Source organism: Oncorhynchus nerka, linkage group LG11 (assembly GCF_034236695.1).
Source record: "Oncorhynchus nerka isolate Pitt River linkage group LG11, Oner_Uvic_2.0, whole genome shotgun sequence".
Lineage (NCBI taxonomy): Eukaryota > Metazoa > Chordata > Actinopteri > Salmoniformes > Salmonidae > Oncorhynchus > Oncorhynchus nerka.
Genome location: NC_088406.1, coordinates 47,526,362 through 47,549,798, shown reverse-complemented (window position 1 = coordinate 47,549,798; position 23,437 = coordinate 47,526,362). Strand labels below are relative to the sequence as shown.

Here is a 23,437-nt window from a genome sequence, read left to right as displayed (position 1 = left end):
TACAAACCAAGTCAATAATAATGTTGATTGTTATTCAGTTATTCATCACTCTTAACTTCCACCTCTGCCGACTAATAGCCGAATCTTTGCTGCCTATTACCTTTATTTACACACTGCATGGGCAAAAGGAGAAGCACAACAGAACAACGGCTGGTGACGTGCACAGGTACCCGGGCCGTTTCCAGAGCAACGAGAGAGCGGCTGTTCAAGGGGGCGTGATCGCGGAGGAAGGACTAGAGACAATAAAATGAGAGACCACTCGCCGGGATGTAACGTCGAAGATAGAGCCACCAATTGGGTGAGCGGGTGGTAATCGGGGCGTGTCATCGGACTTACCTGGGAGCAGAGCGGACCTGGAAGGCAGGAACAAAAACCTTCGAGATGATGCTGAGGGACCGGGTAGATCAATGAACAAACAGGTGACGGATGTTCCAGTGGATTGTTGGGCAAAGTCAAGGCAAACACGACCCCTCATATACATTAAGTTAAAGGTAAGTTTAGAGGCGATTTAACAGTGTTTATCACTTTATAGACGTAGGTGGTTTATATATTATAATATAGGCTATGTGGAGGCTAAGCTTGACCCATCGCATCAACACTGTTTATCTATTTATTTACGGCCTAAAAGAGTTACAACAAAGACTGGCTAAATCCACTGTTTGATAAGTTTGTGAAAGTTAAATAAAAAAAAATATATATAAGTATCTATTCTTGATGTAAACAAACATGCATGTTACTTGGTACTATGTGAACATTGCAATAATAGGTCTCATGAAACACAATTTGCTGAATCCTCCCATTCCTTGTAGCTGCCCAGTCCTTGATGAGGTGATCAATGCTCTTCTTGAAAACATGTTTCTATAACATCATATTGTCTTATTAGTGTTTTAGTGTAGGGGGGTAGATTATTATTCTAGTAGGGGTGTAGAATTAATGGTATTTACTCATCAGTGATAATTACTATGGTGGCAGTCCTCTTCAGTGGGTAGCCATGATCCGTGATGTCAGAAGCCATGTTATGCAGTGGACACTCATCTCTGTCCTTTTCAGGGGCCATGCAGGTTGACATTTACAGCAGGTTAACGTTAGACAAATATATAGTTCTGAGCGGGTTGGCAAACACACATGTTGTCAAACAAACACACAAAATGCACCAAAAATATGCCATAAAGGTGTGAATTTCCCCCTAAAATTTTAGGGGATTTTCCCCTAAGCTATGAATCAGCATGCTTGTCTCATTTCAGCCCTTCTGTTTTATTCGTTCCTCAAACGTGCTATGAGAACACCCTAACTTACTTCCTCTGCTTGTCCTATAACTATGTTGATTGGGACTGTGACTTTCTTTCATATTCGTTCTGTTCTTCTATTTAAGCATACGAAATCAGGCACGTGTTACACATAATACTTCACAGCTTTTTTTTAATAGAGCAAGTTCTGTGTCTGAAAGATAGGCAACCCTGTTATATGTCTCCCTCGTGAGTTGTCAAAATGGCTGTCATGACCATCAACGATGTGATGCGTAGGTGGGTGAGTGGGAGAGCAACAGGAAGCCTTTGGTTGAGATGTATTGTCTGTCTCACTCATCTGTCTATCTGGTACAGCAGATACAGTGGTCATTGAATCAAGGGCAGGAGACAGGAAATCTGCACGGAGATAAAACAGCTCTGGTTCAAAGTTCTCAAAGTCTCATTCCAGGTGTGACTCCACAGAAAACCAGTTTTTCATATGGGCATCCTTTTTTAAATATTTTTTTTAGTTCAAATCTAAATCAAATCAAATGTATTTATATAGCCCTTCTTACATCAGCTGATATCTCAAAGTGCTGTACAGAAACCCAGCCTAAAACCCCAAACAGCAAGCAATGCAGGTGTAGAAGCACGGTGGCTAGGAAAAACTCCATAGAAAGGCCAAAACCTAGGAAGAACCTCAGCACCTCAGGAGTAAATGTCAGTTGGCTTTTCATAGCCGATCATTCAGAGTAGCTCTACTGCTCCTGCTGTCTCTAGAGAGTTTAAAACAGCAGGTCTGGGACAGGTAGCACATCCGGTGAACATGTCAGGGTTCCATAGCCGCAGGCAGACCAGTTGAAACAGGAGCAGCAGCACGGCCAGGTGGACTGGGGACAGCAAGGAGTCATCATGCCAGGTAGTCCTGAGGCATGGTCCTAGGGCTCAGGTCCTCCGAGAGGGAGAAAGAAAGAGAGAAAGAGAGAATTAGAGAGAGCATACTTAAATTCACACAGGACACAGGATAAGACAAGAGAAATACTCGAGATATAACAGACTGACCCTAGCCCCCCGACACATAAACTACTGCAGCATAAATACTGGAGGCTGAGAGGAGGGGTCAGGAGACACTGTGGTCCCATCCGACGATACCCCCGGACAGGGCCAAACAGGCAGGATATAACCCCACCCACTTTGCCAAAGCACAGCCCCCACACCACTAGAGGGATATCTTTAACCACCAACTTACCATCCTGAGACAAGGCCGAGTATAGCCCACAAAGATCTCTGCCACGGCACAACCCAAGGGGGTGCGCCAACCCAGACAGGAAGATCACGTCAGTGATTTCACCTTTATTTAACCTGGTAGTTCAGTTGAGAACAAGTTTTCATTTACAACTATAACCTGGCCAAGATAAAGCAAAGCAGTGCGACACAAAAAACACAGAACAGTTTTTACAGAACAGTTACACATGGGATAAACAAATGTACAGTCAATAACACAATAGAAACATATATAAACAGTGTGTGCAAATGTAGTAAGATTAGGGAGGTAAGGCAACAAATGGACCATAGTAGCGAAATAATTACAATTTTACAATTAAACACTGGAGTGATAGATGTGCAGAAGATGAAGGTGCAAGTAGAGATACTGGGGTACAAAGCAGCAAAAAAATAAGTTACAATATGGGGATGAGGTAGTTGGATCGGCTATTTACAGTTGGGCTGTGTACAGGTGCAATGATCGGTAAACTGCTCTTACAGCTGATGCTTAAAGTTAGTGAAGGAGATATAAGACACTAGCTTCAATGATTTGTGCAATTCGTTCCAGTCATTGGCAGCAGAGAACTGGAAGGAAAGGCGGACAAATGAGGAGTTGGCTTTGGGGATAACCAGTGAAATATACCTGCTGGAGCACGTGCTATGGGTCGGTGCTGCTATGGTGACCAGTGAGCTGAGATAAGGCGGGGCTTTACCCAGCAAAGACATATAGATGACCTGGAGCCAGTGGGTTTGGCGACGAATATGAAGCGAGGGCCAGCCAACGAGAGCATACAGGTTGCAGTGGTGGGTAGTATATGGGGCTTTGATGACAAAACTGATGGCACTGTGATAGACTACATCCAATTTGCTGAGTAGAGTGTTGGAGGCTATTTTGTAAATGACATCGCCAAAGTCAAGGATCGGTAGGGAAGTCAGTTTTACGAGGGTATGTTTGGCAGCATGAGTGAAGGATGCTTTGTTGCGAAATAGGAAGCCGATTCTATATCTAATTTTGGATTGGAGATGCTTAATGTGAGTCTGGAAGGAGAGTTTACAGTCTAACCAGACACCTAGGTATTTGTAGGTGTCCACATATTCTAAGTCAGAGCCGTCCAGAGTAGTGATGCTAGACGGGCGGGCGGATGCAGGCAGCGATCGGTTGAAGAGCATGCATTTAGTTTTACTTGCATTTAAGAGCAGTTGGAGTCCACGGAAGGAGTGTTGTACGGCATTGAATCCCGTCTGGAGGTTTGTTAACACAGTGTCCAAAGAGGGGCCAGAAGTATACATAATGGTGTTGTCTGCGTAAAGGTGGATCAGAGAATCACCAGCAGCAAAAGCGACATCATTGATGTATACAGAGAAAAGAGTCGGCCCGAGAATTGAACCCTGTGGAACCCCCATAGAGACTGCCAGAGGTCTGGACAACAGGCCCTCCGATTTGACACACTGAACTCTATCTGAGAAGTAGTTGGTGAACCAGGCGAGGCAGTCATTTGAGAAACCAATGCCGATGTCAATCACCGCATTCTCAGAGTCGAAAGCCTTGGCCAGGTCGATGAAGACTGCTGCACAGTATTGTCTTTTATCGATGGTGGTTATGATATCGTTTAGAACCTTGAGCGTAGCTGAGGTGCACCCATCCTTATACAACAACTTCTAACCATCATCATATATACAGTACTTGTCACAATCTTTGCAGCCCTTCATTCCCAGACAAAACATACTGTTAGTTCTGGTTGTCTCTTTTCTTTCCTTCTGTTTTCCTCCTTCCCCCACCTCTATCCCTCTTTTTCTCTCTCCATTTCTTTCTCTCCCTCTCCTCTTGTCTCTCAGCATGTTGCCTGGGTGAGGCAGGTGGTGATTAATGGTAATTATAAGGAGGCTGCTGCATGGTGCACTGTCATCTCGACTCCCTCACAACAGAATGGAAGGAGTGTATGTGAGATGCATGTACTGTAGGTGAAAGAGTCTGAGGAACAAGAGAGGTTTTGTGAAATAGGCACCAATTATGTTAAGCAATGAATGGAATATGATCTGAAAGTATAGGCAGTAGAGGCACAGAGTCAAGTGGGGATGGAGAGGGGTGAGGAGAAAACAAGCAGGGTAGAAAATTCAGTGATCAAACTGACATGCCAGGTGCAAATATCCAGGTTTTCAGAACTATGGGGCTCCAATGGCGGCTGAGAGAAAGGCTGTGTAGCCACAGAGTTGAACCAACAGATCATGCTGAAATCATGACTGATCCAATGTGTCCTTAATAGTATTGTTCCATGTCTTCAAGCTCACTCAAAGAGCAATGGGTAATTAGAGGGGTAATTTTCTGGGTGATACTGCCTAGATTTTCTAATTACTGTACTCTGCACAAAAACTGCCCATAAAGAGCTCTGCACTGTTGCACTGTTTTCATTGTCTTTACCAGGACGGGTGTCAAAGCCACCTGATGCACTAGCCTTGCTTCTTGGGAAAGAGGCTCCTGAGCAAACCAGACAGACTGTGCTGTCCTTCCGCGGCTTCTGCAGATGTCAGGCAAGATGGCTGCCGACTCGCCCGTGAGGACAGAGCAGGAGGAGCTGCAGAGGAGGGCCAACCAGGTAACAGATGAGGTAATGTCACATATCATCTCAAGACCACTAACTTCTTTAACTTTGAAATATCAACAACAGAAGGTTCAGCTGCACTTTTTTAAGATCAATACACAATTTCCCCATAGCCGTTGGCTGTTGACCATTGGCCCCCACGATAAAGGGTAAATCATGCCTGGAGCTATAGAAAAGGTTACCTGCCATACCCGGGCATTGTTTTCAGAGTTGCAATATCAAGAGATTACACAGTGACATCACCCTAAGCCACTCTCCCAGAGGGTTTTCCCCTTGGGTAAAGGTTACTTACTGCACATCACATCTAATTCCCAGTCCAATTACTTCAGCATCAGCAAATTCCCTGGAGAAAGGCCCCAGCATTCTGTACAAACACATTCTTGGCACACAGACCACTGAAATGAGTCTGTTTATGTTTTTAGTACTGTATCTAAGGTAACTAAATCCTCTAATTGTGTCCTGTCTCTCTGACCCTCCTCCTCCAGTCCCTGGAGAGTACCCGTCGTATGATGCAGCTAGTAGAGGAGGTATGGGAGACTCAGCACCTGCCACTCACTCTGCCTCTGTTGACCAAGCCCTAATAATGACACGTCATTGTCATTATAATCACAGTATCTCTGGTTGATTTCTTTTGGCAGCCTACCGATAATGTACTCCATTCATTCAGTCCTTTAACCGAAGAGTCTTCATTTGATTCAATGCAAAAATCATGAACATTATAGCCACATTATGGTGAATCTAATCTAATGCCATTTCTGATCTCAATAGAGCAAAGATTCAGGAATCCGGGCCCTGGTCATGCTGGACGAACAAGGAGGTAATGAAATGGACGTTATATAATCATTTTCTCCCATTGGAAGATGTGGACACATCGATGTCAATCTTACAACAGAAACCTTAGATGGTCCTTGTTCTTGTATGTATATCCATAAGTGGGTGCTCATGTTTTTGTCAGTATACTAGATGAGTGTAGGCTATTTGTGTCTGCTTTTGTGTGTATGTACTGTATGTGTGTGTTCCCTCCTGTGTCTCTCCTATCCACCCCACTCATGTTCCCCACCTGCCCCATATGGGCAGAGCAACTGGACCGCATCGATGAGGGGATGGATCAAATCAACAAGGATATGAAAGAGGCTGAGAAAAACCTCACTGACATGGCCAAGTGTTGTGGCCTGTGCATCTGGCCCCGCACCAAGTAGGTCTGCCCTGCTCTGTGGACACCTGTCATCTGTGTGTCACCTGAGTGCCCGTCAGGCCAACCGGCAACCAGACAGTCTGTCTGTCCATCCATCCCGCCTCTGCTCCAGTCCATGATTCATTTTGTGTCTGTTTTTGTTTTGCTCCATTATGAGATTGGGTGACTAGAAGTCTGCTCTTCTACTCACACAATACCAGGCATTTTATGGACTTGTGTGTACCATTATTAAATCATTTGTGTCCTGTTCTCAGTTTTGGGGTTTGCACATACCATATTTGCGCAATTGCATTATGCTTGACCGCTGGCTTTCCTTTGTCAGTTGGGAGCTTTGGTGATAGAACAGTTTTGTGTTATATTACGTTCTCCCTCATTCTCCCCACTTTCCTCCACCTCTCCCATTCCTACCCTTCCCTCACGTTTTGCGTTGTCCAGAGCAACTGGAGCGGATTGAGGAGGGCCTGGACCAGATCAACTCGGATATGAAGGAGGCTGAAAAGAACCTCACAGACCTGGGCAAATGCTGCGGTCTGTGTTCCTGTGATAAGTAGGTGTTGGCAGGTGGGAGGGGTCATGAGTGTCAGGAGCAGATGGGGATAACATGGTTCCTTCCTCAAGTATTAATGTGCATGTCTGTGTGCCGGTCTTTACAGTTTGTTTGCCAGTTGCTGCGCATAAGACTCCTTGCTTGGCTTGTCTCTTACTTCATTCTTCAACATGTCAGGGCTTAGATCAGAAGTTTTGTTTATTTCATGCAGGTGACCCTTTGTTGTACTCTTGAGTTAACACAATGTACTGTGGTATTAAGATTTGTGTGTATGGCTGTCTGATGTGCTCTGTCCTGTCTGTGCCTCTGCATAGGCTGAAGGACTTTGAGGAGAGTGGTGCCTATAAGAAGGTGTGGGGGAACAACCAGGATGGGGTGGTGTCCGGCCAACCGTCCTCACGCGTGGTGGATGAGAGAGAGCAGATGATCATGAGCGGAGGCTACATAAGCAAGTAATAATGGTCAATGGCATGACAACCCCAATAGCAAGGCAACAAATCCCAATACTCAAAGACGTGCACATGCCCTCACTATTCCTAAGAGAACGACAGCTTATTTTTGTTGTACACACATACAGTAGGCCTATATCACACCATTATGGATATGGGCTAATAATTTTAAAAAATTCTCCATAAACAAGTCTTGGGCCGCTAATTCCAAACAGCGTAAAAAAAAAACATTAAAAAAAACTGTAAAAACGTATTTAATTTTAATAGACAAAAATTATGGATTCAGGAATTTAGATTTCATTGTAATGTTTGAGCATAAGAACACAAAAATGAGCTTAAAACTGCTAAATGTTCACTCAGCTTCATAGCAGAATGTATAGAATTGCAGGAAATTAACATTTCTCTCAGGTCGATGGAAAAATGTGTAAAATTGCTAGAAATTGGCTTTAAAACACAAAGATCCTTTCCGACACAACAACCACCAAAGCCTTTTTTTGATCCAGAAAAAAACCTTGAATGCACCTTGATGCAGCCTGCATATACTTTTTGGTTTACAAGTATTTTCTGATGAATTTGGCCGCCATTGAAAATACTTGCTCATTTATAGCACCAAGGACTGTGTACCTAACAGAGGCTGTGTGTGGCAGCCGGGGGATATTTACTCTTGTCTATAACACATTGACATATAGAACCAGTCACCTGTCATGTGCGGTAGGAGCACCTGGCCAAACAGAGGACATTTATACAAACCTATGCCCCTCCCTGGATGCAGGGAAAACACGCCTTCCGAAAACAATGATCTACTGAAACTTATGTTAAATGTACAAACTGACATCTGCAAAATCTACATTCTGCCGGTGTGTTTTCTCTTTATCTGTATTTCTGTCTTGTCTTTCTGTCAGGGTGACAAATGATGCACGCGAAGATGAGATGGAGGAGAATCTGGGACATGTAGGCAGCATTATAGGCAACCTGAAGAGCATGGCACTGGACATGGGCAATGAGATCGACACGCAGAATGTCCAGATTGACCGCATTCAGGGCAAGGTCAGTCCTATAGTACCTGCCATACAGCTATTTATTCAATAGCAATAGATGACCAATTCTGGGTTGAACATGAATCTAATGTGTTTTTTTTACAGGCCATTCTCAATGTATCCCGCATCGATGCTGCCAATCAGAAAGCTAACAATCTAATGAAGAGATAAAGAGGAAGATTGTCAGTCTCTGCTGTGTGATCTTATCTACTCCCTGTCGTTCTGTGCCAATATGCGTTCAGTGACCGTTCACCCACATAGAAAATCTGCCAAATGATCGTGTATGCCTTATCCTAAAGTCTGAGCAGCAGGGTACACATCATTATTCATACCTGGCTCTACATTAACCCACGCCTGTTTGCCAGTCTCTGTTCAGTTATTACATTCCACTCTTGGTACTCCATGTCACATGTCACATGACAAAAAAAAGAGTACAAGAAGTGGAACGCTAGAGAGACTGGTACCCAGATACCCAGCCTGTACCACACTGCTGCCATCTGTTGGCTAGATTTTCGAGAAACGAGATACACATCCCCTTCGCTCTTTCACCATCCTCCCTCTGGTCCTCTTTCGATGCCCGTCCTCTATGGAGCAGGATACCTGCCATAAGATTGAACGTACAGTACCCGTGAAAAGTTTGGACACACCTACTCATTCAAGGGCTTTTCTTTATTTTTTAAACTATTTTCTACATTGTAGAATAATAGTGAAGACATCAAAACTATGAAATAACACATATGGAATCATGTAGTAACCAGAGATTCTTCAAAGTAGCCACCCTTTGCCGTGATGACCGCTTTGCACACTCTTGGCATTCTCCTCACCAGTTTCATGAGGAAAATGCTTTTCCAACAGTCGTGAAGGAGTTCCCACACTTGTTGGCTGCTTTTCCTTCACTCGGTCCAACTCATCCCAAACCATCTCAATTGGATTGAGGTCAGGTGATTGTGGAGGCCAGGTCATCTGATGTAGCACTACATCACTCTCCTTCTTGGTGAAATAGCCCTTACACAGCCTGGAGGTGTGTTGGGTCAAATGATAGTCCCACTAAGTGCAAACCAGATGGGATGGCGTATAACTGCAGAATACTGTGGTAGCTATGCTGGTTAACTGTGCCTAGAATTCTAAATAAATCACACACCATCACACCTCCTCCATGCTTCACGGTGGGAACCACATGTAGAGATCATCCTCTCACCTACTCCGCGTCTCACAAAGACACGGTGGTTGGAACCAAAAATCTCAAATTTGGACTCATCAGACCAAATGACAGATTTCCACCAGTCTAATGTCCATTGCTAGTGTTTCTTGGCCCAAACAAGTCTCTTATTCTTATTGGTGTCCTTTAGTAGTGGTTTCTTTGCAGCAATTCGACCATGAAGGCCTGATTCACCCAGTCTCCTCTGAACAGTTGATGTTGATATGTGTCTGTTACTTGAACTCTGTGAAGCATTTATTTGGGCTGCAATTTCTGAGGCTGGTGACTCAAATGAACTTATTCTCTGCAGCAGAGATAACTCTGGGTCTTACTTTCCTGTGGCTGTCCTCATGAGAGCCAGTTTCGTCATAGCGCTTGATGGTTTTTGCGACCGCACTTGAAGAAACTTTCAAACTTTCTTGAAATTTTCTGTATTGACTGACCATGTCTTAAAGTAATGATGGACTGTTGTTTCTCTTTGATTATTTGAGCTGTTCTTGCCATAATATGGACTTGGTCTTTTGCAAAATAGGGCTATCTTCTGTTTACCACCCCTACCTTGTCACAACACAACTGATTGGCTCAAACGCATTAAGAAGGAAAGAAATTCCACAAATTGACATTTGTCAAGGCACACATATTCATTGAAATGCATTCCACCTCATGAACTTGGTTGACAGAATTCCAAGAGTGTGCAATGCTGTCATCAAGGCAAAGGATGGCTACTTTGAAGAATCAAATATATATTTTGATTTGTTTAACACTTTTTTGGTTACTACATGATTCCATGTGTTATTTCATAGTTTTGATTTCTTCACTATTATTCTACAATGTAGAAAATAGTTTTAAAAAATAAAGAAAAAACCTTGAATGAGTACGTGTGTCCAAACTTTTGACTGGTACTGCACGTATCGTTACAATCGTAAGAAAATCCATACGTAAATTGTTAGGATCGTAAGAAAAGCCATGCGTGAAACAAAAGTTAATCTGCGCACATAGAAAGCACCATGTTACGATTACGGACTAACATTTTAAGCTTGAACAAATCTTGTGTTGCAATTCTGACATACAATAATACCTTTCACAGTTTTGGCAGTTTCATCTCACCAACAAAAAAACGTACAGCAAACGTCCTGTGAGGAGTGTTACCCGAACAAGCACAACACAGTATATACAAAATAGAAGTCAGGGAAACCGGAAAGGGGTATCCTGCACATTTTCAATTTAAGTCTCCATTTTCTATTTCTCCTCAGTTGAATTTACTTCACATTTAGGTAGCTAATGTAATGGTTTGTTTGCCAGTGCAAGTCTAGATAGCACTAGCTGAAATATGCCTACAACAGTGACGTTTCAGTCCGCTAGGTGCATCTCTACTGCATGGACATATCTCTGGGTGACGTGGACATCCCCATGCATGCACCTTATCAAAATATGACTAATTCAATATTGCACCATTCCACTCACTGGGCTCTGTCTGCAATCATAATCAGTAATATATACCAGTGGTGTAAAGTACTTAAGTAAAAATACTTTAAGGTACTACTTAAGTAGTTTTGTGTGGTATCTGTACTTCACTTTATTATTTATATTCTTGAGAACTTTTACTTCACTACATTCCTAAAGAAAATGATGTACTTTTTACTCCATACATTTTACCTGACACTCAAAAGTACTCGTTACACTTATCAAGAGAACATCCCTGGTCACCTCTACTGCCTCTGATCTGGCCAGACTCTCTGTTTTTGAATGATGTCTGAGTGTTGGAGTGTACCCCTGGCTATCCGTACATTTTCAAAAACACAAACAATTGTGCATTATGGTTTGCTTAATATAAGGAATTTGAAATTATTTATTATTTTACTTTTGATACATACAGTGGGGCAAAAAAGTATTTAGTCAGCCACCAATTGTGCAAGTTCTCCCACTTAAAAAGATGAGAGAGGCCTGTAATATTCATCATAGGTACACTTCAACTATGACAGACAAAATGAGAAAAAAAATCCAGAAAATCACATTGTAGGATTTTTTATGAATTTATTTGCAAATTATGGTGGAAAATAAGTATTTGGTCAATAACAAAAGTTTATCTCAATACTTTGTTATATACCCTTTGTTGGCAATGACAGTCAAACGTTTTCTGTAAGTCTTCACAAGGTTTTCACACACTGTTGCTGGTATTTTGGCCCATTCCTCCATGCATATCTCCTCTTGAGCAGTGATGTTTTGGGGCTGTTGCTGGGCAACACGGACTTTCAACTCCCTACAATGATTTTCTATGGGGTTGAGATCTGGAGACTGCCTCGGCCACTCCACTACCTTGAAATGCTTCTTACGAAGCCACTCCTGCGTTGCCCGGGCGGTGTGTTTGGGATCATTGCCATGTTGAAAGACCCAGCCACGTTTCATCTTCAATGCCCTTGCTGATGGAAGGAGGTTTTCACTCAAAATCTCACGATACATGGCCCCATTCATTCTTTCCTTTACACGGATCAGTCGTTCTGGTCCCTTTGCAGAAAAACAGACCCAAAGCATGATGTTTCCACCCCCATGCTTCACAGTAGGTATGGTGTTCTTTGGATGCAACTCAGCATTCTTTGTTCTCCCAAACACGACGAGTTGAGTTTTTACCGAAAAGTTATATTTTGGTTTCATCTGACCATATGACATTCTCCCAATCTTCTTCTGGATCATCCAAATGCTCTATAGCAAACTTCAGACGGGCCTGGACATGTATTGGCTTAAGCAGGGGGACACGTCTGGCACTGCAGGATTTGAGTCCCTGGCGGTGTAGTGTGTTATTGATGGTAGGCTTTGTTACTTTGGTCCCAGCTCTCTGCAGGTCATTCATTTGGTCCCCCGGTGGTTCTGGGATTTTTGCTCACCGTTCTTGGGATCATTTTGACCCCACGGGGTGAGATCTTGCATGGAGCCCCTGATCGAGGGAGATTATCAGTGGTCTTGTATGTCTTCCATTTCCTAATAATTGCTCCCACAGTTGATTTCTTCAAACCAAGCTGCTTACCTATTGCAGATTCAGTCTTCCAGCCTGGTGCAGGTCTACAATTTTGTTTCTGGTGTCCTTTGACAGCTCTTTGGTTTTGGCCATAGTGGAGTTTGGAGTGTGACTGTTTGAGGTTGTGGACAGGTGTCTTTTATACTGATAACAAGTTCAAACAGGTGCCATTAATACAGGTAACGAGTGGAGGACAGAGGAGCCTCTTAAAGAAGAAGTTACAGGTCTGTGAGAGCCAGAAATCTTGTTTGTTTGTAGGTGACCAAATACTTATTTTCCACCATAATTTGCAAATAAATTCATAAAAAATCCTACAATGTGATTTTCTGGATTTTTTTTCCTTCTCATTTTGTCTGTCATAGTTGAAGTGTACCTATAATGAAAATTACAGGCCTCTCTCATCTTTTTAAGTGGGAGAACTTGCACAATTGGTGGCTGACTAAATACTTTTTTGCCCCACTGTAAGTACATTTTTGCAATTACCTTTACTTTTGACACTTAAGTGTATTTCAAACCAAATACTTTTAGACTTTTACTCAAGTAGTATTTTACTGGGTGACTTTTACTTGAATAATTTTCTATTCAGGTATCTTTACTTTTACTCAAGGATGACAATTGGGTACTTTTTACACCACTGGTATCTACCAGGAATAATGAAACATAGATTAATATTAGATATTTGGTGAATCTATGAGTTATGTATGACCACTGGAGTCTTTTCCACTCAAAAATGTTTTTATAGAATATTTCATCACAACATCTTGCCAAAGTATATTCTGTGGAATAACATGATTTATTTGAATCGGATCATGAACATATGGACTTTGAAATTAACAAGGGAGAGGTTAAACATAGGCTAAATCTGGCATAAGCTTATTCCCAAACTTAACAATAACTATGTTGCAGTGGTTTTAGGTAGTCTCAGTATAAACTATTCCCTCCATCGCAACACTGCTGCCCAGTTGAAGAATGTGTGATCTCCACGCAGCACCACGCACCTTCGGAAAAGCAGCCCTCAGCTTCAGTAGTTGCCCTTCTGGAGGCATGAAACCATAGTCATTATACCCTTAATGTAGGCCTTTTTGCCTACTAGCCAAATAGTGCAGAGCATGCATGATAGGTGCAACTCGTCACTCCAACATATTTGAACATTTAATTCATCCTTCTTTCAGTTCAGTCAGTCAGTATGTCATCCATTCAGTAATTTGTCTGAGCTGCAATAGGAACTAAATCAAAGAGAATAGAACAGTCATCCAGTTGTTTATTGAAATCCATGTGTATTCAAAATTATCCAAAGTTCTTTAGCCTGTCACTATAATAATTATATGTTTAATTTAGGCCAACCCCCCCCCCCAAAAAAATAGGCCTTCAACTTGTAAGCATTGCAATTTAGGCTATAATATGGGGTGCTGGTGTCTTGCAGAATCATTTTAAAGGGGGAGATCAAGCTGATCCTAACTGTTATAGGCCAATTTCTATTTGGCCCTGTTGATCAAGTGTTGGAAAAACTTGTCAATAATCAACTGACTGGCTTTCTTGATGTTTATAGTATTCTCTCTGGTATGCAATCTACTTTCTACTCAGGCTATGGATGTGTCACTGCAGCCTTAAAGGTCCTAAATGATGCCACCATTACCCTTGATTCTAAGCAATGGTGTGCTGCTTTTTTTTATTGACTTGGCAAAAAGCTTTTGATATGGTAGACCATTACAATCTTGTGGGTCGGCTAAGGAGTATTGGTGTCTCTGAGAGGTCTTTGGCCTGGTTTTCTAACTACCTCCCTCAAAGAGTGCAGTGTATAAAATCAGAACATCTGTTGTCTCAGCCACTGCCTGTCACCAAGGGAGTACCCCAAGGCTGGATCCTAGGCCCCACGCTCTTCTCAATTTGCATCAACAACATTGCTTAGGTAGTAGGAAGCTCTCTCATCCATTTATATGCAGAGGATACAGTCTTATACTTTGCTGCCCCCCGGATTTTGGGTTAAATGCTCTACAACAAAGCTTTCTCAGTGTCCAACAAGCTTTCTCTACCCTTAACCTTGTTCTGAACAAAGGCCATGTGATTCAGTAAGAAGAATGCCCCTCTCGCCACAAGTGTGATTACTACCTCTGAGGGTTTAGAGCTTGAGGTAGTCACCTCATACAAGTACTTGGGAGCATGGCTAGACTGTACAGTGTCATTCTCTCAGCACATATCAAAGCTGCAGGCTAAGGTTAAATCTAGACTTGGTTACCAAACTAACTCTTTCTAACTCTGATTCTGATGACCATCCTACCCATGCTAGATTATGGAGACGTAATAAATAGATAGGGTGCTCTCTAGCAGCTAGATGTTATCATTAGGCCATTAGATTTGCCACCAATGCTCCTTATAGGACACATCACTGCACTCTTTACTCCTCTGTAAGCTGGTCATCTATGTTTGCCCATCACAAGACCCACTGGTTGATGCTTATTTATAAAACCCTCTCAGGCCTCACTCCCCCCTATCTGAAATACCTACTGCAGCCCATCCTCCACATACAACAACCACTCTACCAGTCACATTCTGTTAAAGCTCCCCAAAGCACACACATCCCTGGGTCGCTCCTCTTTTCAGTTCGCTGCAGCTGGTGACCGGAATGAGCTGCAAAAAACACTCAATATAGACAGTTTTATCTCCATCTCTTAATTCAAAGACTCAATCATGGACACTCTTACTGACAGTTGTGGCTGCTTCGTGTGATGTATTGTTGTCTACCTTCTTGCCCTTTGTGCTGTTGTCTTAGTCCAATAATGTTCGTACCATGTTGTGCTGCTGCCATGTTGTGTCGCTACCATGTTGTTGTCATGTTGTATTGTTACTATGCTGTGTTGTCATGTGTTGCTGCCATGCTATGTTGTTGTCTTACTGTAGGTCTCTCTTTATGTAATGTTGCTGTGTCTCTCTTGTCATGATGTGTGTTTTGTCCAAAATGTTTATTTAATAAAAAATGGTTTATCTCAGACCCACCTCTGCAGGAGGCCTTTTGGTAGGCCGTCATTGTAAATGAGAATTTGTTCTTAACTGACTTGCCTAGTTAAATAAAGATTCAATACAATTCAAATAAATGAAAACTTGCATTTTATAACTGTTTTTAGTATAGGGCTCCCCTTAATAAAAATAAACCCTAGCTCGCAGGCCTCTAAATACATTTTAAAATAGTTGAAGAAGTACGTGCAGTGGCTGATAGGGAAAACAGATCCGGCAATTAGAATAGGCTTTAGATAGTCTTGACCATTTGGGACCCCGTGGTTATTTCAATCAGGACAGGTTATAGCCAAGACTTAATGAAAATTTCGTTTTGTCTCATTTATTGATATGGATATAGCCTCTGCGTGATGGGGTTGTGCAATGCAAATGGCTATAACAAGCCTAAATACAGAGTGGAATTCACTAATACATCCGTCAGAATCCCTAATATAAGACCCAGTCAGTGCTCCCAAATACTGGAAAAAGTTTGATTCATTAAGTTACATGACACACCACAATAGCCCGAATCAGCTATAAAAAATAAATTATGCAATTATATTTGGCCATTAAATAACACACAACAGCATGGCATATTTAGATAGCGGAATAGGCCTAAATCACATTTACTTTCTATTTTGCAGCTCAGGCGGTTCTTCTAGACAAGGCTCTTCTGTGTCTTTATCATTCTCACACAAGTCATTTCCTGAAAGCCCAAGCCTATTCTACGTCATCTACTGGTATTGAATTGAATTTACTTTGGGTAACAGACATTTCCAACAAAATGTACGATGTGGACCCAGAGGATATCACTTGAAAGTATGAATTAAAACGCTTGTTTCCAAAGTGGTCCTCAATGGTAAAAACAATAGCACATATAATGATTAAAAGGCAAGACAAAATTACAAACAACCATAAATACATTCATTTATATTGACATCCTAAAAAGTGGCCCTATTCACTGCACTTTTCTCCCTTACCTTAAAAATCAACCATATTCATTTCGCATTAAAACAATCTATCCATTGCACATCATACCGGTCCTTCAAATCAATACACCCGACAAGCAGTAGGGGTCACAAGGGGCAGTGGAGTGGTTTCTCTTACTTAAGACAACCTTGTACAAATTAAAACCGTTGCCTGCTTTTTAAAGCAATTTCTACTTTTTCTTTGCTTGTTTTCCAGGGGGAAGCTATTCCATAGACAAATGCCTGTATAGAAAAACGTGCTCCTCGCAGTACTGATTACTCTTGGGAATTTACAAGACATAACACTAGCTCTGGTATTGTGACTGTGTTGGTTATAGACCATATCAACGTGGTTTTTCATATAACCTGGGGCACGATCATTAAGATGTCAAACATATGATTGAGTTTAAGTTGGTCCACTCTGGACTCCAAAGGCAACAAGCCCACCTCCCGGAACTCCAGTACCCCTATGTGGTCCTGGGGGGGACATTCAGCATATACCTGACAACATTTTTTTTTGATAGCCCACTATACCAAGCAGAGCAGACATAATCAAAATGACATGGAATCAAGGTTGAGACAAGCATTTTCTTCACTTTGATGTTAAAATATCTAAGGTAAACTCACCCCATTCCGTAAACTAATGGGACTGTAGTTGACTTCAAAATCTGGGGTGTGAACAACGTTTCTATTCAAGCGTTGATCGACATGGTAATGGCTCTGTAGTATTGGAGAAAAGTTGGAAAAACGTACCCTCCGTTACATTGTGATGTGTCATGCTGTAACGTACAGCACGCATAAAGTAACTATATCTGTCTTACAATCTCTCTCCAACAGGTGTAGCACTTCTCTCATCCTTTAAAAACAAGAAATGGACAAATGACGGGGGGATACCTAGTCATTTTTTGCATCATCACTGCATGCGATCATCATTCTCAAAGCTGCTGTTTACTTCTAAGATCACTTTAGCACCGCCCTAAAAACCTGATTCAAATTCGACACAAACCTTTAAATAGGTATGTAATGACACATTATATAAACACTTTATAGTGTTTTATTTACATTTTAGAGGCAATATGGTGATAAGTTGGACAGATCGAGTGAAAAAAAGCTAATTTCCCACACATCTCTCCTTATCACTATCACGCATTAGTTTCGCTTCCCCACCAGCCATTTTTAAAAAGACTCGACGGGGCTCATTGCCTTCTTGAATCATGGAGAAACGGGCAGCGTGGGGGTCATGTAATTGATTCTGTTGGAAAGGGGAGAAATTGTGCTTTACAATGGTATTGACATTACAGTTGATCTGGAAGTATTACGTTTTTGGGGCGCTAAAATAAGGTAAATTGTACGGACCAAGGCGAAAAGTGAGTGAGTGAAGTTTACGAAAAGTGAGTGAGTTTACGTTATTGTTACGACATCAAAAATGTCCATTTGTTTGCCATTTTAGAAAGAATTTTGGCAGCAATCCGGGATTGAAAAGAGATTGATCTAGGGACACACCAAGATAAGTTACACTTGTTTTAGATTCAATCTCCTTGCCTGCACAGTTTACCTTAAACTTGTTAGCCCTAAGCAATCTACAGAACAAGAATAGACTGACGAGTTTCAGAAGAAAGTCTTTGTGTCTGGCCATTTTGAGCCTGTAATTCAACCCACAAATACTGATGCTCCAGATAATCAACTAGTCTAAAGAAGGCCAGTTTTATTATTTATTTCAGCTGTGCTAACATAATTGCAAAAGGGTTTTCTAATGATCAATTAGCCTTTTAAGATGATAAACTTGGATTAGCCAACACAACGTGCCTTTGGAACACAGGAGTGATGGTTGCTGATAATGGGCCTCTGTACGCCTATGTAGATATTCCATTTTAAAAATCAGCCGTTTTCAGCTACAATAGTCATTTACAACATTAACAATATCTACACTGTATTTCTGATCAAGTTGATGCTATTTTAATGGACAACAAATGTGCTTTTCTTTCAAATACAAGGACATTTCTAAGTGACCCCAAACATTCAAATGGTAGTGTACATTCAACATTTTGGCAGGTATCTGGCTCCATAGTCCCCTTTCGATGCAGAAGGCATCAGTGGAATTGGGTTGCTATGCTTGTTCAAATCAAATCAAATGTTATTGTCACATGCGCTGAATACAACACTTACTTATTTGTGGTCACCAGGCAGACAAAAGAAATTGGGAAGGGATCAACATTCTGTGTTTGCTTTGCTTTGAACAATTTAATGAATTGTATCTGTCAATGAGGACAATAGTTTTTTTAAATGCACTTTATAGCTCCGTTTTCATTTTAATTTATTTAACTCAACAGTTGCTTAATGGCAGACTGCATTCTCCCATGTAGTTTGTGTTGATATTGTGAACTGGACTTACAGCTAAATGTATCTAGCAATTGACATGTTTGAGTTTTCGTTAAGACTATATTAGCACTTCAATATAGCTGATGTCAAACTTGGTTTCCATTACACAATTTCCTAATTGTCATAACATCAAGTAGGCTAGACCCACATCCTCCCCTTATTACATCCCTGTGGTGTTAATTTGCAAACTTCAAACTGAATAATTAATATAATTTGTATACAAGATGGACGGGTATTGTAATTCTGTATATAAATTATTAAATTAAGCTAGCCTTACATTGCAAGTTATTGTGATCTTTTTCGTAGACCGCGTGGCCTAATGGATAAGGCGTCTGACTTCGAATCAGAAGATTGAGGGTTCGAGTCCCTTCGTGGTCGTTTAACTTCTCTAGCGTTACTTATTTAGATATGTTGTCAATGTCGCTACATAAGTATTGTCATGTCTCTTGAAGCCAAGAAAATAAAGGATTATTGACTTTGAGCCTATTTTGTTTTAGATTGATTAGCGACCGATTTCCGCTCGTGTATGCTATATTCTTACAATTCGGTAACCTAGTATTTAAGGCCGTCATATGTTTTAGTAGCAACATGATTTGGTTGAGGAATGTCACCACAGGGTGTGTACTCGTTCAATCAATGATTGTACGTTATTATGTAACAATAGTAGCAGTGATTGATGCACGTTGAACTGTAATGTGGCCATTCTTGGCATCATACCAAATTCGTATTCTGGTAAGATTTCGTAATGTTGCGCTCGTGGCCGCCTGTAGGTCATGGAAAATGCGCGATCAGAGTCTGCGCAACTCAGCGTTCTTCTCGTCGTCTGTGCGAAGTTTATGAAGCTGCACTGCAAGAGGAGAAAAAAAAACATTCGTCACTCTATTGGTAATTCCTGCTCTATCCAATGAATCACAACTTCACATTTGTTGTTGCTAACTATTTTGTCAAGGTGATTAATTACTAAGCTAGTTAACGTTTCTATATCAACAAACAATCTGCAAAAAACGCGGACGACCTACGTTAGCTAGCTAGCGTTAGCTCGCTAGCGACCGACATTTAGCTAACGTTCTTTCAAAATGGTAGCTAGCTAGGCAGAATGCGTAGGAAAATCTCGCTATTGGCTTATCAATTAATCCACAACAAATTTGTAATGATCTCTGTTCGTTTTCAAATTGGTATTTTGTCCCCTTCGTTGCATGGCAGGATGCACGTTTACCGTGGTTGAAAACACTGGCCTTCGAAGTACCGCAAAATAGTGTAGTTGGCTACATTCAGCGTAAAGTACACAAGGGGGGCTCAACAAAGAACCAGGAAGCATAATGCTCATTGGCCTAGCAAGAGAGTGTAAGATTGAAGCTGCTAATTATACGAATGGTTCATTTAAAGACGTACCCACATTTAATTCCCATGCAGAGTTTTATTTTTTACAACGAATTATTATGTCAATTGTCAGGTATTATTGTCAATAGTAATGGTGTCCTGACTACTGGAATGTATGCCTAGCCTACAATTTTTTAATAAAGAGGTTGATGCATTACATAACTCATGTTTTAGGCACACTTAGGGATGGATCCCTGGTCTACCCATTGATACGCATATTATTTTCCCACAACAAAAATCTTACCCAAACATTTTATAAATTCAATGCACTCTTTACTTTATTCTATAATATATGCATAATAATAAATAATATATGCCATTTAGCAGATGCTTCTATCCATAGCAACTTAAACGTGTGCATACATTTTTACGCAGGCATGGTCCCGGGAATCAAACCCACTACCCTGGCGTTGCAAGCACCATGCTCTACGAACTGAGCTACACAGTCTCTTATAACACAGGGATTCCTATCAGTTGTGTGTTTTACATTTTGTTCTCTCCTTCAGGCTGACAGTGCCAGGGGTGGTGCCATCTCAGGTATAGGTGGTTATCTCTTGGGCGTGTAAACAGGACAGGCCAAGGGCTGTTAGGAGTGCAACATGAATTTTAAATTCACCTATAGCGAAATAGAGGAACTTGGGGGCAACTTGCCCATGAAGAAAAGGAAGTCGCGCTTCACCTTCGATGAAGTCCATCTGCTGCTGACTGAAGTCAAAAGAAACAGGCACATCCTCGTAAGTAAGTACCTCCCCTCAGTGTGTACTGTGGGCACAAATTACATGAATTTGATACATTTACAAAGTTTATGCATAGTAATGTGTGAAGCCTTTGGTCATGATCAGCATGAAGCACTCATAATAGACACATGTTCGCTTTGCATTTGTTTGTCTCTTGTTCCCTGCTTGCCTTTTATTCCTTGGTGTGCTATTATCTGCCTTTGTCACCCACCACAGGCAAGTTCAACCAAGGTGCCTCGTCAGACCTGAGGAAGCGAACATGGGCGGACATTGCGATTCACATCAACAAAATTAGCGAGTGCCAACGGGAGGTCATGGAGATCGTCAAGAAGTGGGCGGACCTAAAGTGCGATGCCAAGCGTAGGATGGTGGCCATGCGAGGGCCTAACGGTGTCCGTATCTCCCAGAACCTGTCGCCGGTGGAGAAAATGGTGCACGGGATACTATCCATGTCCCCTCCGAACAAGGCCACCATGGGCAGTATGAATGATGAAACTGAGGAGAATGACTTTGGTGACATGTCAGGGATGTCGACTCGCTCCTCTGGCACCTCTAATGGTATGGCTGGCCTTCATCACATGGCTATGCCTGTCACCAGCCCCCACGCGATGGGCTCGTCTATGTCTCCTTTCTCAACTCCGGATAAAGATCTTGGCATGTTCTCTCCGATGCCATTTGGCCGTGAGTCTTTCCTGTATTCAGAACAATGTTTCTCTTTTTCTCATGAGTGTTTCTCCCCAACACTCATGCATTCAACACACTCTATTCACATGTTGTATTGATTATTATTATATTTGTCATATTTTTTTATTGTCCTTTTAGGGGATCCTTCTCAGTCATTTCATGATTTTTCATTCATGAAACCAGTCGATGAAGGTAAAACTCTTTCTCTCGCACTTTGTTGTTGGTAAAAGTGTTTGCACCTAGGTTTCCGTGTAATTATGCATCTATGAACTGTGTGTGTATTCACATCGTGTTTATGTATTGCCCATAGACGACAGTCTGGGATTTGAGGACCTAGAAGAGGAGCCGCGGCACATGGGCTCCTTCCGCCCCCCTGCTGAGCCTCGTCGCACCTACTCCAGATTCGCTGCCTCTTCCACCGCTGCGTCTTCCTCCATGGCTACCTCCTCGTCCTCCCACCCAGCTCACTCCTCTTCCTTTCTCCCTGCTCCTCTCTCCTCTTCCACCTCTACAGGGTCAGTCATGGGGCAGGGGGCAATCCGGAAGCAGCTAGCCCACAGTGCCTCCCTCAGTCTCAAGGAGCAGCAGGCCACTACTGCCCTGCTAGGGGCCGTGTCGGGGTCTTTGGGGGCCCTGGCCCAGTCCGTGCAGCAGCTGGTGGAGTCGCAGCAGGAGTTTGTACGCGACTCCCTGCAGATGCAGCGAGAGACTGTGAGCGTCCTGCGAGACTTCTCCACCAATGCCCTGGCTCTCCTGCGGGACAAGGTCAATGGCCACCCACCACCGCCTTAACTCTCAGTTCACCAACAGAACACAACACACACACGGACCCTACCTGTGAAGTGCTTGCCCGTGGACCGAGATCATGTCATTAATACTATTTGCTGATTCACCTTGAGAATGAGTATGCTGCCACTAGTATAGAGAGTACTGAATAGCAGGAAGCCCAAATAAAATTATGAATATCTTTATATACTGGAGATGAGCTTTCTAACCAGTGACTGGTTTATTGTTACTTTTGATTAAAAAGAGCAATGCATCCACGTGTCATGGTTCCAGAATTATGGTAAATCATATTTTTTGTAATTTTTTTTTTACTGAATGAAACAAGACTGGACATTGCAAGTATGTTTGTCAGAGAAAACTTGTGCAATACTCTAAAAACGCTTTTTGGGTGTAAGCGAACTGTTGATCTGCTCCTATTTTGTTTTACATAGCCTCGTTTGCAGGCTTCCTCTAACAAGTATGCAATGACCGGTCATCCACACACATTCCAAGCATAACCAGCCACATTTATAGATTAATTTGGATCAAATTAATTAAATGACTAAGAAAAAGAGCAGCACGTACATGTGGAAAGTATGAATGAGATTTGATCTGCCAACCTCTGTCATTACTATCCAAAAGTTAGGTGGTTTGGTTTTCAAACGGGCAATAAATCCCACTACAACTACAAGACGACTAAATAGAAACTGGCCATATTTGTAGCATTTGCACTTCAATTTAATGTATTTTCATTTTGTATTGAGTTTAAATTATGAGTGTCTAACTTTTTAGAAAAGTTTTGAGTTATATTTTGTCAATGCTGAAGAAATGTGTTTTTATGAAAAAGTAACCTTTTTCACTGAACTTCAATTAACTTTTTGTTTTTCCAGACTGAATGATTTTTAAAACATACTCTAGACTACTGTACTGTAACATGTAATGTGTGACTCCTTCAACCAAATCTTGAGAATAAAACAACCTGTTTTTAACCTATTTGTTCCTGGA

General features: G+C 41.8%; 2 protein-coding genes and 1 non-coding gene across 3 annotated transcripts; all 3 read left to right on the top strand.

Annotated features, from left to right (window-relative positions):
• The first annotated feature begins 4 nt into the window (after positions 1-4).
• On the top strand, positions 5-11,253 carry zgc:101731 (SNARE_SNAP25N and SNARE_SNAP23C domain-containing protein). Its single transcript, XM_029673006.2, has 8 exons — positions 5-491; positions 4,912-5,095; positions 5,575-5,616; positions 5,858-5,906; positions 6,720-6,831; positions 7,146-7,283; positions 8,183-8,327; positions 8,423-11,253. Exons 2-8 carry the CDS (start codon positions 5,012-5,014, stop codon positions 8,486-8,488), a joined length of 636 nt encoding a protein of 211 aa, XP_029528866.1. The 5' UTR covers positions 5-491; positions 4,912-5,011; the 3' UTR covers positions 8,489-11,253.
• Positions 11,254-19,171: 7,918 nt separating this feature from the next.
• trnar-ucg (transfer RNA arginine (anticodon UCG)) lies at positions 19,172-19,244 on the top strand. The gene has a single exon. It is a non-coding gene; the product is annotated as a tRNA-Arg (tRNA).
• A 375-nt stretch (positions 19,245-19,619) lies between these two features.
• On the top strand, positions 19,620-23,425 carry zgc:113149 (uncharacterized protein LOC541363 homolog). Its single transcript, XM_029673001.2, has 5 exons — positions 19,620-19,751; positions 20,753-20,984; positions 21,200-21,664; positions 21,806-21,859; positions 21,978-23,425. Exons 2-5 carry the CDS (start codon positions 20,846-20,848, stop codon positions 22,457-22,459), a joined length of 1,140 nt encoding a protein of 379 aa, XP_029528861.1. The 5' UTR covers positions 19,620-19,751; positions 20,753-20,845; the 3' UTR covers positions 22,460-23,425.
• Positions 23,426-23,437: the final 12 nt, after the last annotated feature.

Coding starts and splice junctions, on each gene's coding strand:
- zgc:101731 (XM_029673006.2), top strand. CDS start 5,012: ATGTCAGGCAAGATGGCTGCCGACTCGCCCGTGAGGACAGAGCAGGAG. Junction 6,832..7,145: donor GGTCTGTGTTCCTGTGATAA/GTAGGTGTTGGC, acceptor GCCTCTGCATAG/GCTGAAGGACTTTGAGGAGA. Junction 8,328..8,422: donor TTGACCGCATTCAGGGCAAG/GTCAGTCCTATA, acceptor TTTTTTTTACAG/GCCATTCTCAATGTATCCCG.
- zgc:113149 (XM_029673001.2), top strand. CDS start 20,846: ATGAATTTTAAATTCACCTATAGCGAAATAGAGGAACTTGGGGGCAAC. Junction 21,665..21,805: donor CTCTCCGATGCCATTTGGCC/GTGAGTCTTTCC, acceptor TTGTCCTTTTAG/GGGATCCTTCTCAGTCATTT. Junction 21,860..21,977: donor CATGAAACCAGTCGATGAAG/GTAAAACTCTTT, acceptor TATTGCCCATAG/ACGACAGTCTGGGATTTGAG.